The sequence below is a fragment of the Hemiscyllium ocellatum genome, chromosome 20 (assembly GCF_020745735.1).
Source record: "Hemiscyllium ocellatum isolate sHemOce1 chromosome 20, sHemOce1.pat.X.cur, whole genome shotgun sequence".
In the NCBI taxonomy this organism is placed as follows: Eukaryota; Metazoa; Chordata; class Chondrichthyes; order Orectolobiformes; family Hemiscylliidae; genus Hemiscyllium; species Hemiscyllium ocellatum.
The window spans coordinates 33,273,899-33,298,094 of record NC_083420.1 but is presented as its reverse complement, the minus strand read 5'-3'; the positions used below and the strand labels follow the sequence as shown (position 1 = coordinate 33,298,094).

The 24,196-nt window shown below is 41.0% G+C and overlaps 1 protein-coding gene across 1 annotated transcript in view; it reads right to left on the bottom strand.

Annotated features, from left to right (window-relative positions):
• The window catches only part of unkl (unk like zinc finger), a 117,260-nt gene extending 94,212 nt beyond the window's left edge, over positions 1 to 23,048 (bottom strand). Inside the window, exons 1-2 of the mRNA XM_060840262.1 lie at positions 22,981 to 23,048; positions 22,509 to 22,718 (exon numbers count right to left, since the gene is read on the bottom strand). Coding sequence (XP_060696245.1) covers positions 22,509 to 22,718; positions 22,981 to 23,045 — 275 coding nt within the window. The 5' untranslated portion in view covers positions 23,046 to 23,048. The remainder of the gene's footprint in view (positions 1 to 22,508; positions 22,719 to 22,980) is intronic.
• Positions 23,049 to 24,196: the final 1,148 nt, after the last annotated feature.

Below are 24,196 nucleotides of genomic sequence, written 5' to 3'. Positions count from 1 at the left end.
CTTGCAATGCTAATTTAGAGCCTAGGATCCAACTTTCCAAACCTTGAGTGTCCAAATCTGTAGTAATAATTCTGGGATAAATTGGACAATTGTAGTCAATGCAGCAATTGAAGGCCTAATTTAAGAGTTCAGCCCCAATCAAAACATGCCAGTCATGCAAAACAACCAGTACATTCTCCAAGTGAAATTTCAGACACAAGCGAAACATGAAAAGCATTTCCAGCAAACAATATTCCATATATTGATTGAATTAATAATGTCTATTAGTGGTTTATATTTAGGGGAGATCTCTAGAAAGCCCAGCTCACTGACAGAACCTCAAACTCTTTCAGCTGTAGCTGGATATTTCAGCCAGTTACCCAGAAGCGTTGCTCATTGCACAGTTCTACATTCAGTTATTAAATGAGGCGATTACCCAGAAAATTGGCAATAAACTTTACAGGACAGTAAACATCTTTGTTCCAACTGTATTTGTAAATATTGCCACAAAACACAAATTGAAATCAAACAAATTGAAATCAAAAATGCTTATTTTCCCCTCCCATTTTAAACAAGGAAAACAGATTTTAAAATGTACCAACAAAATGGAAAAGCAAAGAATTGGGAATTACAACTCATGGTGCAAACAATACTTGCAGGAAGAAAAGAATTTGAACTTTTCGACATTTACGGCGGCACGGTGGCACAGTGGTTAGCACTGCTGCCTCACAGCGCCAGAGATCCGGGTCCAATTCCCGCCTCAGGCGACTGACTGTGTGGAGTTTCCACGTTCTCTCCGTGTCAGCGTGGGTTTCCTCCGGTGCTCCAGTTTCCTCCCACATTCCAAAGATGTGCAGGTCAGGTGAATTGGCCATGCTAAATTGTCCGTAGTGTTAGGTAGGGGGTAAATGTAGGGGTATGGGTGGGTTACGCTTCGGCGGGTCGGTGTGGACTTGTTGGGCCGAAGGGCCTGTTTCCACACTGTAAGTAATCTAATCTAATCTAATCGTTGTGCAGTTTACTGCCAACATGAATAACAGACAAGTGTGTGTTATTAAATATAAAAAATGATCAGGTTCAGTTTGTTTGGTCATGACTAAATTTCCCTGGATTTCAGACATCAGGAAACTTGCCCAACTACTTTGTAAATAGAGGGAATTGCTTTCATACAGTGAGCAACATCGTGCACAAAGGTATCAGCAGACAGACATGTTTCAGTACCTATTCTAATCGCGGTCATTTTATTAAACTTAAAATACATACAGAGAGAGAGAATGAGAGAGAGTGTAAGTCTATTAAAGCACACAGGTTCAAAAACAGGGGGTGGGGCAAAAGCTGCAGTGGACCAATTTGGTTTTATTTGTTTCTTCCACAGCCAAGGCATTGCAAAGTACATTAACTTAGAAGGAGAGTAGTGCTCAACACTAATTAGATTAGATTACTTAGATTAGTGTGGAAACAAGCCCTTCGGCCCAACAAGTCCACACCGACCCACCGAAGTGCATCCACCCAGACACATTCCCCTACGTTTACCCCTGCACCTAACACTATGGGCATTTCCTTCTAACTAATGTACTTAACACTATGGGCAATTTCCCATGGCCAATTCACCTAACCTGCACATTTTTGGACTGTGGGAGAAAACCGGAGCACCTGGAGGAAACCCACGCAGACACAGGGAGAATGTGCAAACTCCACACAGTCAGTCGCCTGAGGCAGGAATTGAACCTGGGTCTCTGGCATTGTGAGACAGCAGTGCTAACCACTTAGCCACCGTCCGCCCACTAATCTTCAAACCTGGAAAACTTTCAATGTGTGTTGAGATTTTGCTTAACAGCAATAGATTATGCAATGTCTGTCTCACAAAGTGCTTCAAAAACAAAATAACTTTCCTCAAATTCTACTTCAAACACAATCTTTACATTTTGATTACTTGTTTGTTTCGAACAAAAAGCAACTGCTAAACTTTGCGTTCCAATAGGTGGATTTCAAATTTAATTTCATTGTAGTCAACCATGTTCTAAACACTCATAATATTTCTCAGTGGAATTTGACCCAAAAATAAGAGCAATAGCCATTGCTAAGAACCAAAAATAAACAAATTTTCAAATATTTATCCAAGTATCAAAAAGAGTGATTTCCCAGTTTGTATTTTGCTAATTTACAATGTTTAAAAATTACTGCTTTACACCAATTCTTCAATGCACAAAATACTTCAGGAGAACTTTCCCCATTCATTTTTGCGATGGTGGTTTTGGGGAGAGGGTTGTATGTGTCGGAGTAATGGAATCTTTCACACTAGTATCCAAATGCTAACATTTGCGTGGGGCACAAACCACTAAGCTGCTGCATAGATACAAAATACTAATAGAACTTTGGCCTTAATTTCAAGGAGATTTGATTCCAGAACAAAGAGGTTTGCTTTCAGTTGTATAGCTGGAGCTCAGTCAGATCGCATCTGCAGTACCAATTTGCAAATGATGGATATACAATCACAGACACACGAATGGAAGAAACCATGTCCTACTCAAGTTAAACCATAAAGACTTATTGTGATCTGCCACGCTCTTTCAGGTCAAATAACAAATATAGAAGGATAAAGTTATTGTTCCACAGGCTTTTTCCCTCTCTTCTCTCTCAGGGTTTTCTGCACAAAGCAGCAACTCATACTGAGCTACAGCTGCTCAGGCCATCCTTTAATACTTCTGGCCTGAATGACAGCAGCTTGACTGGACATATGGAAACTCCCCACAGCACAGTTTCGCCAGATTCTCACCCATAAGCAATGGAAGACATACTCTCAAATAGAGGTTATTATTTTTAAGAACAAGAACTCAGCTGATATTTCTCATCTTCAAAATTATGAAGATTTGCTTTAAAAATTTATCTTAATGGAAAATGCATGTGGAGATATTCAGGGGGACCTGAATAAGATTTGGCTGCAAATCCAGCCAGGGTCCAGCAGACGGTTGATATACACTGATTAATAAATGGTCACGTTGAATAGAAATACCCTCAATACACCCACTTCTGAATCATATCTAAAAATTACCTCAATTGAAGATCAGCACAATTCAAGCATTAAACCCAGATTATGCCCTCTGCATAGTTCAATAGTACCTTAAAAGCAGAGCTAATTGAATTGCTACAAACTTAAATCAATTGGCAAAATTCTACAGTAGCATGCAAAAAATAATCAAATCACTGGATGCTAGGTTTATAGTTGCCCAGTTCATTATCTGAATAACCAAATCCTATCTTCCTATGTACAATGCTTTTTCAACTCATAAATCAAACTGGGACTTCTGAATATTTCATTGTATGAAAGTTGCAATGTATGAAGAATCTGTTCACTGAACAGAATGGGAGGCAGCCCTCTCCAAGAAGCATTTGTACCTTGCCCTTCCACATTATAGAACAATATGCCAGAGGAAATGGTGGAGGCAGGAACAATTACGATATTTTAAAAGCCACATGGATGGTTACACGAATACCCATATATGAATAGGATGGGGTTGGAGGAATATGGGCCTAAAGTTAGCAAATGGAACTAGGTGAGGTTAGGATATCTGATCAGCATGGACAAGTTGGACCAAAGGATCTGTTTCCATGCTGTGTAACTCTATGACTCTGTGGCCCCTCCCTCCCTAACAATTCCAGTGATTTCTCCACCAGCCCCAAATAAATTTTCTATCAATGAAAACAATGTAAAAGATAGCAATAGCATTCCATGAAGCAATAGGTGAACCATATCTTCCTGCAGAGTCCAAGCCATGAACCATTACTTTCTGTTGCAGTACAGTAACTTAACCACATTTATGGTGATTTCAATCTTAGTTCAAAGATCAAATGCAACATAAACCACAAACATATGATGTTAGAAACAGTTTACAAAACTCAATTTTTTGTTGCTCAGAAGGAAATCTTATTAAATCATGCTATTAGACGCTGTGATACATCAGAAAGACCACATCAAGCAAAGGATGAATCATATCCAATTAACGTTTGGTGAGGAATACAAAGACAAAAATATATAAAACTATTTTATGAGGTGTTGGTGCTCAGATGAGAAATGTCAGTAAATGCTCAAAATAAAATTCCATGATAATTCACTGGTTAAGTTAATTGAGAAGGCAACTCATAACAGGACTTGTATAGTTTAATGCCCATTACAAACAGTTAGTCTCTTGGTCAGCCAATGGTTGAAATAGACAGCCCTCAAGGAAAGTGGTTCACACTTTGTGTTCAGCAAGCCCAACTGGAAGAGGACTTGCAATGCACAGGAGTAAAATGCCTTCCAAGGAGTGTCACGTTATCAAACAAAACAAGTTCTCTCAAGTAATCCAGAATCAAAACGCTTCAAAAGCTTGAAAACTTGTGATTCGACAGAGTAAAACTCAGCTAACAAAGCGTTTTTAATGAGAGAGGATATGTAGGTTTACAAGGCAAAATAATAAGCCAAATCCTGTGACAGTCTCTATTACAAGAGACAATTTATTTCACAAACTAACAGACCTCCAAGGAGACATGTAGCGAGACCAAAGGCTGCAGAGATAGTGGTCAAGATATTCCAGCAGTCACTGGATTTCAAGTGGGTTCCAGTGGATGGGAAACTGCTGATGTAGTGCTCATGTTCAAGAAAAGAGGGAGACAGGAGCAGGAAAATTATACAAAAATAAGAGAGAGAGAACATATGTTGTGACGAGGACACAAGGAATTTCCAAGGGGATACAGATAGGTTGAGTGAGTGGACAAAATCTTGGCAAAGAGAGTTTAATGTTTGAAAATGAGAGATCATGTACTTTGTGGGAAGAATTGAAAGACTTAGGAAAATGGAGAGAAACTGAAAGTAAAATGGAATGTGGAGGGATCTGGGTGCTTTTGTGCACCAAACACAAATGTCAGCATGCAAATATGGTATGTAAAAAAGGAAAGGTATTGGAATGTTGGCCTTTATTTCAAAGAGAATGGAATATAAAAATACAAAAGGAGAAAGTGAGGACTGCAGATGCTGGAGCTCAGAGTCAAGAGTGTGGTGCTGGAAAAGCACAGCAGGTCAGGCAGCATCAGAGGAGCAGGAGAATTGACGTTTCGGGCATAAGCCCTTCAGGAATGAGGCTTGAGAGTCTGGGCTGAGAGATGAAAGGGAGGGGTTGGGGGAAGGTAGCTGGGAAAGCAAGAGGTGGACAAAGGTGAGAGAGAAGGTGATAGGTCAGAGGGGGGAGTGAAGAAGAGTCCGGAGGGCTGTGCCAGGTTGGAGGCTTGGGACTAGGATAGTGTGGGGAGGGGGAAAAATGAGGAAGCTGTTGAAATCCACATTTATCATGTATACTTGATGCGTCCCAAGGCAGAATAGGAGGCATTCCTCCTCCAGGTGTTGGGGAAGAACAGTTTGGCGGTGGAGACAGCCCAGGACCTGCTTGTCCTTGACAGAGTGGGAGGGGGTGTTGACATGTTCAGCCATGGGATTGTGGGGTTGGTGGGTGCGAGTATCCCAGAGATGTTCTCTGAAATGATCCGCAATACGCATCCTGTCCCCCCGATGTAGAGGAGACCACAACGGGTGCAACGGATACAGCAGATGATATTGGCAGAGGTACAGGTAAATTTGAGGGATGAGGAAGGATCTCTTGGGGTCTTGGACGGACAGGAGGGGACTGGTGCGGGCGCAGGTGTTGCACTTCCTGCAGTGGCAGGAAAAGGTGCCAGGAGTGGGGTGTAGGTTGGTGGGGTGTGTGGACCTGACGAGGGACTTGCAGAGGGAATCATCTTTTCGGAACACTGATAGAGGTGGGGAGGGGAATATATTTCTGGTGGTAGGGACTGTTTGGAGGTGGCGGAAGTGGCAGAGGATGATGGGTGGAAGGTGAAGACCAGGGGGGTTCTGTCCTTACTGCGTTGAGAAGGGTGGGGTTCAAGGGCGATGGTGCATGGAGGAGATACGTTGGAGGGCATAGTCAACCACGTGGGAAGGGAAATTGTGATGGTGGAAGAAGGTTGCCATCTGGTACTTTGAGGTAGAATTGGTCATCCTGGGAACAGATGCAACGGAGGCAGAGGAACTGGGAATAAGGGATGGCATTTTTACAGGAGGTAGGGTGGGAGGAGGTATAGTCTAGGTAGCTGTGGGAGTTGGTGGGCTTGTAGTATATAAAAATACACAGTCTTGCTAAATCTACACAAAGCATTAGTTAGAACACACCAGGAATGTTGTGAACAGTTTTGATCCCCTTAGCTATAGTGGCATTGGAGGTAGTCCAGGGAAGTTTCACTCGAATGATCCCAGGTATGGAGGGCTTGTCCTAGGTGGAGACATTAAGTAGATTGGTCCTGCAATCATTAGATAAAGTAAAAGGATGTCTTATTGAAAGTTAAGGTTCTTCGGGGACTTGACAGGGTAGATGCTTAGCGGTTATCTCTTCTTGTGGGAAAAATAAGGACCAGAAGAGATTCGTCCCTTAAAGGGTAGTGAACGTGTGGAATTCTTTATTGCAGAAGGTTGTTAAGGCTGGATTGTTAAATATATTCCAGGCTGAGATAGGCAATTATTTTTAATGTGAAAGGAAACGTGGGGAAAAGGCAGGAAAATGAAGTTAAAGATTATCAGATTAGCCATTATATCACTAATTGTCTTGATGAACCAAAATAGCCTACTTCTTTCCCACACCTTAAAGTAATTTTTTTTACACTTATGACAAACTAAGTGGCAAAAATAAGTTCCTCAAAAATCAATAGTGAAACAATAATAGTCAAATGTCCTCGTCCATTCCCTGTTCCATTATCACAAAATGGAAGTGATGATTAAGTGGAGGGGAAGATAGAAGCACACAATTTAGGAGGATTCAGGCCATTCAGGCCTTGATCTGCTCCACCATTTGATAAGATCATGGCTGATCTAATTGAAGCAGAGAGGTGAGCACATGTGTGCAGAGTAACGTACAGAGCGCATGCATGCCCATCGTCTCTCCCTCTTTCTGCGCATACACATGCTGTCTGACTGCCCGAATGCTCACACTCCACATGTACTCTTGCCCCAAACCCTCACTCTCAGCACATGCTCCCTCTCTCCATCCTCATTATATGTACTCCCTCTTCTTCCCTCCCTCCTCCATAGTTGCGATTCCTCCTTTTCCTCAGCACAAGTGCTCTCTTCCCCTCTATCTTCCTTATCCTCAGTGCATTTGCTTGCTCTCCCTCCTCGAGTGCTCTCCCCCTTCCTCATCTCAAGCACTCCCTGGCCCTTTTCTTCTGCATTTCATGCACTCCATACCCCATAACCATCATCTTGCATGTGCTCCCTACACCCCCACCGTGCGTACACCCCATTCCCCATCACACACACTCCCTCGCTCTTCTGTGAGAGAGTGCTCTCTTCCTCGCCCCTCACTCCCTCCTTCCAGATGCTCTCCACACTTTCTCCTCCTCAGTGCGATCTCTCTTTCTCTTATCTACTCTCCTCGTGGTGTGTGCGCCCCCCTCCCACTGATATTCATGGCACATGCTCCCTCCCTCCTCATTGCACGTGCTCCCGTCCACCCCCATCACATGCATTCCCTCGCCCTCACCCTCAAAATTCTTTTGACAGCACTTTCAAATTTGCAAACTTTACCACAAGGACAGCATGGGAATACCACCACCTGCCACTTTCCCTACAAGAGACACACCAACCTAACTTGGAAATATAATTGCTATTTCTTCACTGTTCTTCAAAATCCCACAATTCCTTTCTTACCAGCATGTCAATGCACCTATACTCCAGTAGCTCACTACCATCTTCTCAAGGGATATTGTGGATGGGAAGTAAATATTTGCTAAGCCAGCGAAACACATGTCACATGAATGAATTAAAAATTTCGAAGTTGCATAGAGCAGAATACACTTTCTATTTATTTATACAACACAATCACTGCTTTTGATCATAGTAGTAAATAGACGACACATATAGATCCACGCTGTTCTTCTGAACCAACTTTTAACAGGGAATGGCTCCTATGGATAGTCCTAAATTGTCATAAAAATATACCATTTACTCTTCTCTCATATCTTCCCACACTAACATTCTACTTTTTAAAAACAGAATGTGAGAGTCCCTGATGTGTCAATTAAGCAACAAAAGTTGAATATTTACTGTTTTAATACATATTCACTGATTTTATTTTACCTTGTTGGATGAAGCAGAATCAAGGGAAAGGTAAAAAAGAATGATGAAAGAACATCAAAAGATGGCATTCGATTGAAGAATTATGCCAGAAAAATCATAACTCTGAGGACTGGATGTAATTAGAACCCAGTAAAAGTGACTGAAAAAATTAATTAAGCAAAGGAAAACAGAATATGAACACAAATTAGCAGAGGACATAAAGATGGAGTATCAAAGCCTCTTTTAGAATTCAAAAATTAGCAAAGGCAAGTGCAGGTACAGTACAGGTGAGAACTGAAGAACTTACTGTAGTGAGAATGGGGGCGAGCCGCAGCTGGGGGAGGGGAAAAACGGGATGACAGAGAAAGACACAAATGGCTAGAAAACTAAACAGTTACTTTGCATTCATCTCGACAGAAGGTGAAAATGAAAATTTTCAAGAAATACTAGCTAACCAAGGAACTTATAAAACTGAGGAACAAATGGAAATTCTCTAGTTTAAAGGTAGTACTTGAGACGCCAACTGGAATCAAGGCTGAATAAATCCACAGGGCCAGATAAGCTTCACCTCAGTGTTGAAGAAATAGTGGATGCATTGGGAGTTCTATTTCAAAACTCTACAGATTCTGTGAAGTGGAATTCAGCAAATGTAACCCCACAATTTAGGAAAGGAGAATGACCCACATTCGACAGTAAATTCAATATTAAGAGTAGGGAAAATGTTAACATCTATAACAAAAGTACAAAATCACTGGACATTTGTCTAAAGGCTTGATACACCTAACTGCAGACTCTCGGCAGGCAGCCTAGGGCAGCCAGTGGTGAGAGAGAGCAGGCAACTTAGGGCAGTGGTGGGGTGGGGAGGCGAACCCTGCGAGGAGTGTAGGCCTAACATGGCTATGTGCACATGGGCTCTGGTGTTAAACTGCTACCGGTGTTGGTTTGTTTCCTACTTCTTAGTAATAAGGACTTGGGCGGTATGGTGGCTCAGTGGTTAGCACTACTGCCTCACAGCACCAGGGACCCACTGTTCAATTCTCACCTTCGGCAACTGTGTGGAGTTTGCACATTCTCCCAGTGTCTGCGTGGGTTTCCTCTGGGTGCTCAATTTTCCTCCCACAATCCAAAGATGTGCAAGTCAAGTGAATTGGCTATGCTAAATTGCCCATAGTGTTAGTTGCATTGGTCAGGAGTAAATATAGGGTAGAGGAATGGGTCTGGGTGGGTACACTTTGGAGGGTCGGTGTGGACTTGTTGGGCCAAAGGGCCTGTTTCCATACTGTAGGGAATCTAATTTAGTGTCGAATGTCGGCTCTAATATTTAACTTGGCAAACTGTTTATTTTTAATCTTTGTACAGATGGACAATCATTTATCCGAAATCCTGAAAAGCTCCAAATCCGAAGGTTTTTGTGAAGATTTTTTCTCATTAACAAGTTTGTTAGGCATGCAACTAGTTAACCCAAGTCAATACCCACTTGATCTGAGTGTGGGTGGTGGCCCGACAGTGGCAAGCCCCTATTCTGTTTCAAGGCCCTGTTTTATTTAGTGAGTGTGGTCTTCTGGTACGATTTTTAAAAATTTCACCAAATTGTCACTTATTCAGAAATCCAAAGAATTTTGAATTCCGAAAACTTAGTCGTCCTGAGCATTTCGGATAAAGGATTGTGCACTACACCAAGATTCTGTGCCTAGGTACGTTTGCACCGAAGATGGCACCATTAGTGAGGACTTGTAAACTTTTCACTGGACTCACGTGAGTACATGTGACAAATATAAATTAATTCAACATGGTAGTCAGGTAAAGCTGGATGTCAGTGTCACAAACTTCAAATGTGTCCACAAAGTTGTCGGCAAACTGAATCAACATAGCTTGTTTATCCCCAAATTTGAAAAGTTATAATGATTCGAAATTATAGTAAACTACCACTTAAGGTTTTGTTCAAACATGACAAGTTAGTTTACAGCAAACAATAACTGAAGGATCCCGATGAATAATGAGTTAAAGTAACATTTACAGATACCAAAAGTACAAACAAAATAATTTAAAAAATTATGAATGTTCCAATAAGTCTATGTTGTAGTGTTGGCATCCACTGCTTAAGTTCCATTTTGCTGAAATAAAGCAGCTAACACTGCAGATGTTTTTTTTTGGGGGGGTGGGGTGGGGGAAGAGAGAGAGCGAGAGAGAAAGAGAGAGCAAGAGCGAGAAGCATGTCCCTTTTGTGATTAAAGGATGAGATGATGATGTTTCCATCGGCTTTGAAAGAGACTTTATAAGTGACATGGTCTGCTGTGGCCAAACCTGCGTGGAACGACTTTTGAACATATTGTTAGTATATTGCTCGATTTCGAAGTAGAAATATCCTTTCAATGTGATATTTTTCTCCTCGAAAACCTACATTTAGCAAAATGATCAAGTACCTTGCTAAGTACCCTATGAATTTTCCATGTTTCAATGACGTCACCTCTCATTCTAAATTCTCAAGACTACAATCTCAACCTACTTAACCTCTCCTCAAGACAATCCCTCCACAACTGAATCAGCCAAATGAATGCTCTCTGAACTGCATCCAATACATCTTTCCTTAGATGAAGAGCACAAAGCAATTTACAGTATTCCAGCTATGATGTGAAAAGTACCTGATACAGTTTTAGCAGAACCTTCCTACTTTTAAACTCCATTCCCTTTGAAGTCCAACATTATGCTTGCCTTCCCATGACCATCTCAAGATGAATGCGAGCTTTTTTTATGATACATGCACAAGGATTTCCAAATCACTGTGTAGCTTTTTGCAGTTTTTTCATCTAAATAAATTCACCTTCTTGATTTTCCCTGCCTAAGTGCATAACCTCACATTTTCTAACATTATATTGTACCTGCCAAGATTTTGCTCACACTGATCATGTTTATATTTCTCTGCTGACTCTTGCTCACCCTGACCACTTGCCTTCCTATCTATCCTTGTATCATCTGCAAACTTGGCACAGTACCTCACTTTCTTCATCCAAGCCGTTAACATTTTGTAAATATTTGTGGCACCAGTACTGAACCCTGTGGCACTCCACTAAATACAGGCTGCCATTTTGAAAATGCCCCTTTAATCCCAACTCTCAGTTTTCGAATACTTACCCAAGCCTGTGTCAGCACTAATGAACTACCTCCAACATCATGGGCTCTTATCCTATTAAGTATCCTAACATGTTGCACATTATCAGTCTCTCTAGAAAATTAAATATATTACATTCACAGTTCCGCAGTTATCTATCCTGCTTGTTACCACCTCAAAGATTTCTATTAAATTTGTCTCTGAGCAAAATGCTCAGATACACTATAGTTTTATTTCCTTCATCTTTATTCCAGGCCTGGGAGGGAGAGAGAATGATCACCCATGTGCACAGAGACCGGAGTTCACGGTCTTCTCTGGAACAGGAGTTTCCCAATGAACTATATAGTCATTTTACAGGGAGAAGTGTCCAGATAAGACAACATTAATTGGGTGACTGTTACAATCAACAAGTATTAATAGCAAATATTAAGCCATGTCGTGTTAGACAATGAATGGTCTTAACCTTAACAGGATTCACATAATTAATACTTTTCACCTTGTTAAACTGACCTTACATACTGAATGTTTCCAACATTGCTAAATGGCTCTACATAATGAATGCTCTTCCATCTAGTTAACCCTTTACCCTTGCCTCCAGCACCACACTGTTAACTGCAAGTTCTTATCTGATCTGAGTCATACTCAGCTGAATCTCGTTTCACAAACCTCAGAACTTAACTCTTTCTCTGCCTGCTCATACCCGATACACATTCTCAATGTTGACTCTGCTTGATCTAAATGCTCTGCTATTGCACTATTTATAACAGACTCCAACATTTTCCTAACAACAGACATCAAGACAACTGCCCTTCTGTTACTTATGGTATCCGAACTAAACTTTCACAATTCGTATACATGCAAGTTTATGTTGACTCGAAACACCAACTAACATTATATTTCCTTCTGCACTTCAAAATTATGAAGAGATGTTTGAAGGCAGATTCCTTCAAGTAGGTGGAGAGTCAAGAACAAGTGATACAGAATTAAAAATAAAATGCTTTAGAACAGTGGGCAGAAGTGAGGCAATGGAATTGACTTTCATGATTAACAGTTGAAGCAAAAAGTGTCAATATTAAAGGGCTGAAATGATGAACAATTGCTCACATTGACAACAAGTCAACTCACTGGGCAAAATGGCCTGGAACTATTTAATAACTCCTCTGCATTGCTGTGCAACTAACCAGCAAACATCTTCAACACTGCACATCATTGCTTCAAATCCACAATTTTTGCTGTGCAATAAACTAAACATCACAGCCATAATTCAAATACTTTTCCAATCAATATGTTACAACTTCATGTAAAATAAATTCTTGAACTCACACTCCAAGATGAACGGAGCACCTAAAACTATTGGCTAAAATTTCTCAATTCGTTAAATACTTTGGTATAAATGCACTAAATGCATCAGAATAATTGGCCAACCCTTATACGTAGGTGAATCTCATGACCTCAGGGCCTGAAGAATCTATTACGGAATGACAGCGTCGCCATATGAATATCACTGGACTATCAGTCTCTAATTAAAAACTAGTTCCAATACTAGTGACCCACTAAACGATTGAATAAAAACATCAGATGACTCCAAATTTACATTAATACATTGATTCTTGACTGTGCTTGAATGGCCATTTCAGAGCAAAGTTTGTGTCAAATCTGAACAGAGAAAAGACATCAAAAACAGTACACCCTGTCAAGGCAACATCGAACATCCATCTGGTGGCTTTGTGCCAAAGTTGAGAGCTGTCCAACAAACCAATTATACTCAAGAATCTCTCCTCACAGCTCTGACTCTCCCAAGGTGGTGACAATGGCATTCAGAGGGAATTTCTGTGGGATTCCTCAACAGAATCTCTGGACCCCAAGACATTGCTTAGCACAAGGTCAAATGTAAGCAAGCAAACTTCCTGCTGATTATCTACTGCAACCCAAATGGATTGATGAATCAGTATTCCTTTATGTTGAACACTGGAAAGAAGTGCTGATGGGCAAGGGTGCAGAATGTATTAAGTGTCAATCACCAGGCCTCATTACTGCCTCAGCTGGCCAAGTACAAGACAGTATGTTGCAAGATTGGGTCTGCTACAGGTGATGAGGAACCAAGAAGGAAAAACATGTTGACCTCAGCTTCATCAATCTACAAGTTCCAGCTGCATCTGAGACACTATCAACAGAAGTGACAATCATGCAGCATATTTGATAGATGTGATGACCATGCAACATATGTGAAGATGAAGTCATGTCTTCACATTCAGCATACTCTTCATAGTACTGTTCAGTACTAATGGGCCAGATTTCAAATCAAGCTAACAACTCAGAACTGAATACCCATGAGGGCCTGGGAATCACCAGAAAATGTAGGCATTCAAATACAAATGACTTGGCATATCCTCCAGTCTATCATTACCATCAAGCAGGGATATTATCTCTGATTCAAAAGAAAAAAAGTGTGAAGCATGTGCCAGGAGCAGCACCAAGAATAACTAAAATTAAGTATCAACCCAGTGAAGTTACAATACAGGACTATTTGCAAGCCAAACTTCGATGGTAGGCAATTGAACAATTAATTGGAGGAAGAGTTTCCACAAACATCCTGCCCTGAAAGATGTGGGATCCCAAAATATCAATGCAAAAGGCAAGGATGAAGCATTTACTTCACTTCAGCCTAACGGACCAAGTAGACGACTCATTTCAACCTCATTCCAGAGGTCCAAGCACCACAGACACCAATCTTCAAACAATTCAATTAATTCCATGTCACACCAACTAATGGTTGAAGATGCTGAATACTGCAAAAGCTAAAGGGTCCTGATAGCTTTCCAACAGTTGTATGAAAGACTAATCGCACCAATATAAAGTACAGTTACAACACTAATATAATGATAAGTGTGTCCCATCAGCAAGATACACTGCAATGTCTTTGAAACTGGCAATCTTAACCACCTTGAAGTACAAGGCATCAGATGTATGGGAACATCACCACCGACCAGTCCCCTCCCACTTCAACAAAACCTGCAACTTCCTTCCTAACAACACTGTGGATACACCTATTCATAATAGAGTGTAATATTCTTGAAGGCAGCTCACAATCACCTTCTTAAAGGCATTTTAGGATGGGCAATAAATGTTGACCTAGCCTATGACACCCATGTCCTGTGAAAGAATATGAAACGGACATTTACTTGCTGAGTTAAAATATCAATTCCCAATGGTTATAAACTTGGCAAAAAAGGCACAAATGCAGATTACCAAAAACTGATGCAATTACAGTTTAAGAAAAACTTCAGCAAGATCCTTCAAAAAGAACAGGTAGTGAGTGAACACCGAGCCAGACAAACATATTCAAAAACTTAACAAATAAGTAAGGGAAAGAAGGAGAAGGAGCAACATGCCATCTAAGACTTAAACTCCAGAAGCAGCCTGGAAACAAAGAATAATTGGACTTGCATAATGAAAAGGTGGACTTGGATGTTAATGGTAAAAAGTGAACCCTTATCTGCAGATAAGGTCATTGAGGAGCTGTTGAGAAGTGAAGAAGGGCTCCAAGTGTTATCTGGAGAAGGCAAAGAGGCAAAAGATATTAGAGAAGAAGAAACTCAAGGCCTGACAGGGTACAGAGACAGTAGTATGATGGGTGCAGAGTATGGGAATTAATTGGACGCGTGGATGAACAAAATCTAAAAGTGCACCTTAAATAAAGACAGAACTAAATTAGGAAAGGGATTCGTCAAAATAGTTTAGCAAACATGGTCAAGATTGACAGGTTGAGCAATTAAATGTTATAATGGTGTTAGTCACAGTTAATCACTTCACAAAGTTTAGTTTTTTTTTATCCTTGGGAAAGCAACTCCGTTTTATGGTAATGTGGTAGTTAATCAACAAAGTTGCTCAGCCATATAGGTCTCATCTCAAGCATGTACTGCTTTGGTCATCCACTAAGACTCTTCCTTGACGTCCCCTTGACTCTTATTAATCTTAACATTAAACCGGAGTAGCAAATGCGACAAAGAACCAGCTTGCCATTGGAGCAGTACCTCATTGGCTGTCAGTTTTACATATTTTTATCCAATGGTCTCCCCATGAATGAATTTTGCCAGGCATTTTGGGGATTTCAGGAACAAAATTTCCCTGCGCCCACGTATTTAATATTGCATTCCCGAGATCCAAGTGCATCTAAATTGGCGCTTTGTTTGCAATATCGAGGGAGAGTCGTGTATTTGAGAGGTTATATTTTGAGCGGTTAGATATGGCCCTGGGTGCTCATTCCCATGACAACATGTCCTCCATCTGAATCTCAGGACCCTGGCCAATACTCATCTTTCAATCATCATCACACTGCTATTTGCTCTCAGTGGGATCTTGTAGTAGCCAATTTACATATATTTTGTAAATGACAAAGCGACTCCATTTAAAATACTCGACTTTTGTGTTTTGCGGAATGCTCTGGAACAGCCCAAGGTTCTGCAAAACACTACACAAATGCAGTCATCACCCGAGATGTCCCATTAAAATTAGAGGAGGTTGACAGGGACACTTCTTCACTATTGCCACTGGAAGGTGTTCATCAGAACAGCATCCAGATCAGTTAGAATGAACTCTGTGCCAAAGCAAGACAGCCAACATCAAGAACACAAGCACTTTGAAAACATACTGAAAGATAATCAATCGTCTTGAAATTTATTACAATGACTATGATGTCAACTGTTGGACCATTGTTTTTGTGTCACTGCGTGTATCAAAATCTACAACCATTCCAATCTTCTCATGTCAGCATCTTAGGAAGTAAAGGTTCATGAAAATTTTCCCATTTTGTTTCACAAATTCAATAGAAAGGATTTCTGCTTAAACTTCACTTTTTACACCCACGTCATGTACATAAATATCAAATTATTCACCATAGCAGGGAGACCAAAATTGAACGCAGTACTCTGAAAACAGTCCAACCAATGTGCTGTACAGCAGCAACGTAACACTCCAACTCCTGTACTAAATGCATCGACCAATGATGGCAAGCATGCCTAACGCCACATTACGTACCAATACCCCAAGGTCTCTGTTTGATAACACTCCCAGGACCCTACAATTAACTGTATAAGTTCTGGCCTGATGTTTTACCACCTCATATTCATGGACATTAAAAACTTCACTAGCCGCTTCTCAGTGCATTAACTTAGATCAGGTCCCACTGTACTTATAACCTGCTTGTCCACTCCACCAGCAATTTTGGTGTCATCTGCAAAAGGGTGGACAGTGGTTAGCACTGTTGCAGGGACCGGGGTTTGATCCCGGCTTTGGAGTACCGTCCGCGTGGCGTTTGCACCTTCTCCTCATGTCTGCATAGGTTGCCACCGGGCACTCCAGTTTCGCCCCACTGTCCAAAGTTCTGCAGATTTGGTGGATTGGCCATGGTAAATTATCCATAGTGTCCAAGGGTGGACAGGCAGGTGGATTAGCCAGGCAAATGCAGAATTAGGTGAATAGGCAAGGGGCCTGAGAACTGGGTGGGGTGCTCTTCAGAGGGTTGGTGCTGACCTGATAGGCCAAATGGCCTCTTTCTGCACTGTAATGGTTCAAGATCATACCTCCTATATTCATATCCAAATAATTTATGTAAATAACGAAAAGCAGTGGGCCCAAAACTGATCCTTGTGACATACCGCTATGCCAAAGTTCCAATTTCTCTCCTGCAAGTTCTCAGCAGCAGCTGTTGTTTTCTTCTGTGACATACTGTAAAAAAGTGGTAAAACTGCCACCTGACAACCAACCGAGTTTCTATTTGAATTTCTTTTCCATCACAATCAAAGACCACATGGACATTTCTCCAAACTGAGGTGACAGTGTCATACAGCAAAGAGACAGGCCCTTTGGCACAAGCTGGTCCATGCCAACCAAAATGTCTGTCCACTCTAACCCCATTTCCCTGCACTTGGCCCATATCCTTTTAATCCTGTTCAATCCAAGTATTTGTCCAAATGCCTTTTAAATGTTGTTAATGTACCTGCATAAACTACTTCCACTGGCAGTTCATTCCATATGCGTAACATCCTCTGTAAAAATAAAGTTGTCCCTCAGGTTCTCTTTTATTCTTTTCCCTCTAGGCTTAAACTGATGCTCTCTAGTCAGTATTTTCTCCAGGGTTGGAGAATCACAAAGTGCATTCACCCTCTCATGATCTTATACACCTTTATATAAGGTTCCCCGAAGTCTCCTATATTCTAAAGAAAAAAATAGTTCTATCTTGTCCAACCTCTCCCTGTAACTCAGACCAGTGGGTTCAGGAAACATCCTCAGAAATGTCTTCTACACTCTTTCCAGTTTAATAACAACCTTTCTCTAACAAAGTGACCAAAACCGAACACGATCGGCCTCATCAACATCCTGTATAATTGCAACATAACTTCCCAAATTCTATACTCAATGCCCTGAATGATGAAGGCCAGTGTGCCAAAAGCCTACTTCACAGCCCTATCTACCTGTGACTCCACTTTTAGAGAACTGTGAACCTGAACTCCAAGATCCCTCTGTCCACTACACTCCTTGATAATCAGGAAACTACCATCTCGCTTTTTAAAAGTAAATTATTTCAATTTAAATTTAAGGAGGACAACTTGAAACAATCATCTTGTAAAGTTCAAGGCAAGAGATTTAGAGTACAGGGTAGGAGAAATTTCAGAACAGGATCTAAATCAGATGGGCTGAGGAGTGGCAGATGGAATTTAATTTAGATAAATACAAGGTGCTGCATTTTGGAAAAGCAAATCAGAACAGGAATTATACACTTAAATGGTAAGGTCCTAGGGACTGTTGCTCAACAAAGAGACCTTGGAGTGCAAGTTCATAGTTCCTTGAAAGTGGAGTCGTAGGTAGATAGAATAGTGAAGGTGGCGTTTGGTATGCTTTCCTTTACTGGTCAGAGCACGGAGTATATGAGTTGAGAGGTCATGTTGCGGTTGCACAGGACATTGGTTAGGCCACTTTTGGAATACTGCGTGCAATTCTGGCCTCCATCCTATCGGAAGGATGTTGTGAAACTTGAAAGGGTTCAGAAAAGATTTACAAGGATGTTTCCAGGGTTGGAGGATTTGACATATAGGGAGAGGCTAAATAGGCTGGGGTTGTTTTCCATAGAGTGTCAGAGGCTGAGGAGTGACCTTATATAGCTTTATAAAATCATGAGGGGCGTGTATAGGATAAAGAGAGAAGGTCTTTTCTCGGGTGGGGGGTGGGGAGTCCAGAACTAGGAGGCATAGGTTACAGTGAGAGGGGAAAGATTTAAAAAGGGACATAAGGGGCAACATTTTCATGTATATGGAATGAGCTGCCAGAGGAAGTGTGCAGGCTGCTACAGTTGCAGCATTTAAAAGGCATATGGATGGTATATGAATAGGAAAGGTTTAGAATATATCGAATATAGAAAAACACAACACAGAACAGGCCCTTCGGCCATCGATGTTGTGCCGACCTGTGAACTATTCTCAGCTCGTCCCCTTACACTATCCCAAAATCATCCGTGTGCTTATCTAAGGAGTGTTTAAATCTCCCTAATGTGGCTGAGTTGACGACATTAGCAAGTAGGGCATTCCATGCCCTTACCACTCTCTGTGTAAAGAACCTGCCTCTGACATCTGTCTTAAATCTCTCACCTCTCAATTTGTAATTATGCCCCCTCGTACACGCTGATGTCATCATCCTAGGGTAGACAGTGAAAGTCTTTTTCCTATCTAATCCGCTGATTAGCTTGTATGTCTGATTAGAGGAATATAGGCGAGGTGCTGGCAAATGGGACTAGGTTAGGTTAGGATAAATGGTTAGCATGGACAAGTTGGACCAAAGGATCTTTTTCTGTGTAATACATCTCTATGACTAAGTTGAAGGACAATAGAATTACTTTGAGGGTTAATGATGAAATAGCAAACTCCGTTTGGACAGGTGTGCAAAAGGAACATGGGAACAAGGCAAGTAAATGTGAATAAAACTATTTGACTGTATAGCAGACACTAGTTGGGCTGAACAGCCTAATTTTAATTGCTCCTGAATTGGTGGCCATGCTTGTGCCCGCCAAGGCGCCGAGATCCAAAACTGCCTATGAATTGCTGTTCAACAGCATGAGATAGCCCATTCTTTACACAGAGAAAGGTGGACTTTCAAAGAATCAAAAATTTGCAAACAATGTAAGTTTGTAGTGCAACAAAATATTAGTCCTGGTTGAAGGAACTGAAGCATTCCTTTGGAAAACTGGAATAGACACAATCAGCTGATGTCAAGATTAGAATGGTGCTGGAAAAGCACAGCAGGTCAGTTAGCATCAAAGGAGCAGGAAAATTGATATGTCAGGCAGGAACCCTTCATCAGGAATGAGGCTTCATTCCTGATGAAGAGCTCCTGCCCGAAATGTCGATTTTCCTGCTCCTCGGATGCTGCCTGACCTGCTGTGCTTCTCCAGCACCATTCTAATCTTGACTCTGATCTCAGCATCTGCGGTCCTTACTTTTGCCTACAATCAGCTGATGTCCTGCTTCTGTATTCTAACAATTTTGTTAGATGTATTTATTGTTCGATGGTATATTGCATGAATAAATTAAAGCAGACTATTCACAGTTGTTTTAAAAACTTTCTTAATAAATCATCACAATGACATACTGTAGGCCAGAGTACAAATTCAGTCGCACAAATTACTTAGGTGGCAGTTCAATATAAAATCAATTTTTGCTATCAAACATAGATAGACCAAATCAAATCAAAATCACTCGTGTCACTACATAAATAATGAACCAAAAGGAATTAAATTGGAATAAAAACACATGTGGAACATGTCCACAGAGTTTGATACAATCCTTTAATAAATTAAAATAACTTGTTGCCTATAAAAAGATTCAGTTTAAGCAAGTCAAGACATTTTAACATGAAATCTGAGCAATGTGCCATCCCACAGTTCACTCATTGCAAACTTCAGATCATTCTTGTTCATTCATTGACTGGCTCCCAATTAGAAATTCTTTAATTTTACAATTCTCATTCATTATTTGTGTTCATTCCAGGATCTTACCGTCTCCCATCACTGCCATCTCCTCCAATCTCACCACCCTGCAATACCTGTCCTCTTCTAATTCTGGTCACTAAAGCAATCCCAATTTTAACTGTTCTGCCATTTGGAAGCTATAACTTTAGCTGCCTAGTCTCCAGAAATTCTTCTTGAACCTTTTTCCTCCTTAAGGCATTGTCAAAAATCTACCTATTGGACCAAGCTTTTTGCCATTTGCCTGAAAAATCAAATGTAGCTCAGTGTCAAATTTTGCTTTCCACACCCCCTTTGGGCATTTTGATACATTAAAAATTGTTGTACAAATATAAATTTTGTTGGTGGTATATGTGAAGGTAAACATTCTGAACTTTGAGTGTCCCATCCTTTCTTTAAACATAATGCTCTGCAAAAATTAATTTCCAGTAGCTTTTTCCACAGAAATTAGCAGAGGCCCTATTCCACAGTAATTATCAGAAAGCCTATAAATAAAACTTGAATCTGATTAAATGTAAAGCTTTTTTTGGACTGATATTTTACAGCAAAACAGAATGGCATATGCTAGCCATTATAAAATGTCTGACCTGTTTCAAACATTCAACTCAATTCCAGTTAACATTTATAAAATTTTTAAAGAGTGATCTTTTCAAAGGTTTGATCTGAAATTAGTTATTTAGGTAGTCTAGTCTGACAGAAGGTTTTGTCAGCATAACCTAACGTGTCACCGCAAAGAATCCAAATAACATTTTAAATAAGTTCAATCATCTCAAAACTTGCTAACATTTCAAATATGTTCAAAAGGAATTTAGTTTGTGCTTGTCACAAATAGTTTACAAATAAATCACAATTTCAATAGCCATGACTCTTGAAATGGATGTGAAGCAATTTAGGACATCCTGAGATTATGAAAAACACAATATAAGTTTCCTTGCTACATATTTCCAGAAAGGATTACTCCAGCTAAGCTTTGAAGCACTATGTGAGTCGTGAATGCATGACATCTCACCAAAGAAACTCTTGAAGGTTTACATCAGTTTACTAATTTATATTTGATAAACATCTATCAGACTCCATGAATGTTGAAATTTTGAACTTCAGAAAAAAAAACACCATTTCAAATTCTAATTTATACAGCTAGGGTGCAGTCTCCATTGCAAAAATAATTACAATTAAAATATGATGTCTTCATTAAACCCAAGCATCAACATTCAAAACATGTCAAAAGCTCCAAATGCAATACACATTTATATTGCACTTTCACACAGGAAATGTAACATGAGAATTAAAGAGGCACAAGGAAAGAAACTACAGCAAAAACAAGAAAATAGCTGTCATAGCCAAATACAATAAAGAGAACTACACATGGAAAGAACTACTGCAATCCCTTTATGTCAATGTTGCTCAGGGAAAGAAAATCTGACTGAGCTCTCCGATCTCTCACCACATGGTATAGAACTAACTGTTTTGAAAAGTGATGATATATAGACAAACTGTTAATTTTGATATCTATTTTAACAGAAAATGTTAAGAAGCCTAAAGTTTAAAGAAGTCCTACAAAACAAGAAATTCTCAACTACAAATCATTTACAAACAAGAATTCCTCCCACAAACTAAAAAGTGTACACACGTAACTCTGAAAATATCAGCCTGATACCAGGCAAACAAAAAGATACTGAAACCAAAACTATATACGTTCTACATCTCAAGTTTCATCTGTGATCAAAAACTATACGTATATTGCCAAACATTTAGTCACGTTGAAACAAAACAACTCCCATATCTCAACGTCTAGCCTTGAAAGTTTGCCACTACAAGCTTACCTCTATTCAGTCTATATCAAAGGTCGCTGCGAATTAAGTAATGAATAATTTTAAGCAATGTTAGGTTCGTTATTTATAGATATCGTACGGTTTCGCATCGAAGTAACTACATTTCCAGAAATTACGAATCGTGCATTGAAATACAACCCCAAGAACATGGGGACTTAAGGAAGACGTTGTGAACTCCAGTCTCCACACGAACCAACATTCAAAGCAAATATACAATATAGTGAGTCTCCCGCTCAAATACCGTGGTCCGCGGCCCACTGTATATATAGCTGTGACAGGAGTGAGTTATCCTCAACTACAAACGTTGCCCGCCAAAACAAACACCCACAGCCTGCGGCGACAGGAACACAACAACCGAGGGAGCGAATTCGGATTCATCTCCCCATCCTCGGAAAACACCATCCGCCAAAAAGCAACACCCATTCGACTCACTCGTCTCCGTCCGGGCAGATTCCGGTTGTCTCGTCGTATTTGGTGCAGTAGACGTCCGGGCTGTAGTTGAAGGTGCCGTCCCGCCGCCTGATGGGCCTCCGCCGCCGCTGATTGAGGAAATGCCAGTGGAAGCAGGTGAAGGGCCTATGCTGGGCGCACTTGTGCTGCAGGAAAAGTGGGCATTGCTCGGTCCGGAACTCCTTCAAATACCTGAGGGGGGGAAAAGAAAATCCCCGAGATCAGCAGCTGTCGGTTGGGCCGGACAGGGGATCTGGGCCTGATGGGCCCGGGGCCTGGGCTCCGCTCCGTGCGGGGGAGGGTCGCTGCTCCGGGGCTAAATTAAATGGTGGGAGGGGGGGTGGTAAGGATGGTTGGTGCACTTTTTTACCGTTATCTTTTTAGCATCGGGCAGGTATTGGCTTGCGCTGCATGCGGTGGCGGTGAAAGTGCTGCGGGCGGGATCGGTACTTACGTGTAATGAGACGGTTTCTCCGTCTGAGGAGAAGCGCTCGTCGCAGCTTTCGAAACCGACGGCATTTTTAGTCAAAACAATGGACTGCGCATGCGCAGCACGGTGCGCACTGGGTAATTGGCGGGACGGTTCAAATGTTTGTCCAGGGACATGTGGTTGTCCTGTAAATATTTTCCAATGGACCTGTGTCGACGTGTTCTTGTGGAAATACACCTTTGAAGCAGGTGGCATTTGAACCCCGACCTTCTCGTCCAGAGATAGTTGCACTATAACTGGAGCACAAGAGCCCTGGCGTGTGCATGTAGTTTTGGATCATCTCACAACCAACAAAAGACCCTTTTTCGGGGGAGAATTTAATACTTTCACTTAGTTTTTTTACGTGAAGAATTCGCCAGGATCCATAAATAGCATTTATTTAATTTTAAGGTTAACTACTCAATGAATGGGAAGGGTTTGAGAGATATGGGCCGGGTGCTGGCTGGTGGGACGAGATTGGGTTGGGATAGATATCTAGCCTGCTGAAAATGTGTTGCTGGTTAAAGCACAGCAGGTCAGGCAGCATCCAAAGAATAGGAAATTCGACGTTTCGGGCATAAGCCCTTCATCAGGAATAGATATCTGGCCGGCAGGGACGGGTTGGACCGAAGGGTCTGTTTCAATGCTGTACATCTCTCTGACTCCTCGTCCCTTTTTTGTAAATCTACTCCGTATAATCACAGATTCTCACATGAAGTATTCCTTACATTAAAATAGAGACTAACATCTAAAGTACATGTGCTGCAAGAAGTCCTGAGGATATGAATCACGCTGCAGAAATGCAAGTCTTGTAACAATGATTCAGCTTTTGGAATGCACTTCCGTGCCGCTTAGAGGTGGCAAATTTCAGTGTCGAGTGATAGTGTCCGTTATTTCTAAATGAATTTACAAATGGAACAAATAGCTTACCGCAACAAAAATCACCCTTATATGCCCTCGGACCTATCGAAATCTCATTCCCGACTTTAAAAAAGAAGTTACTCCAGCAAAATTGCGTCTGTGTTGTGTGGTCAGCTTCAGGAAAATGTAAGTGACATTATTAATTCACTGTTGTCTCGACCGCAGCCTTTGTTGACATTTAATAAACCTCATTTAACCAGTGAATTGCGATTGCGTTCAAAGTGGCACATCCCACTCCTTCGAGAGTCAGTAGGTTGTCATCCAGTGGCTAACTGCAAAT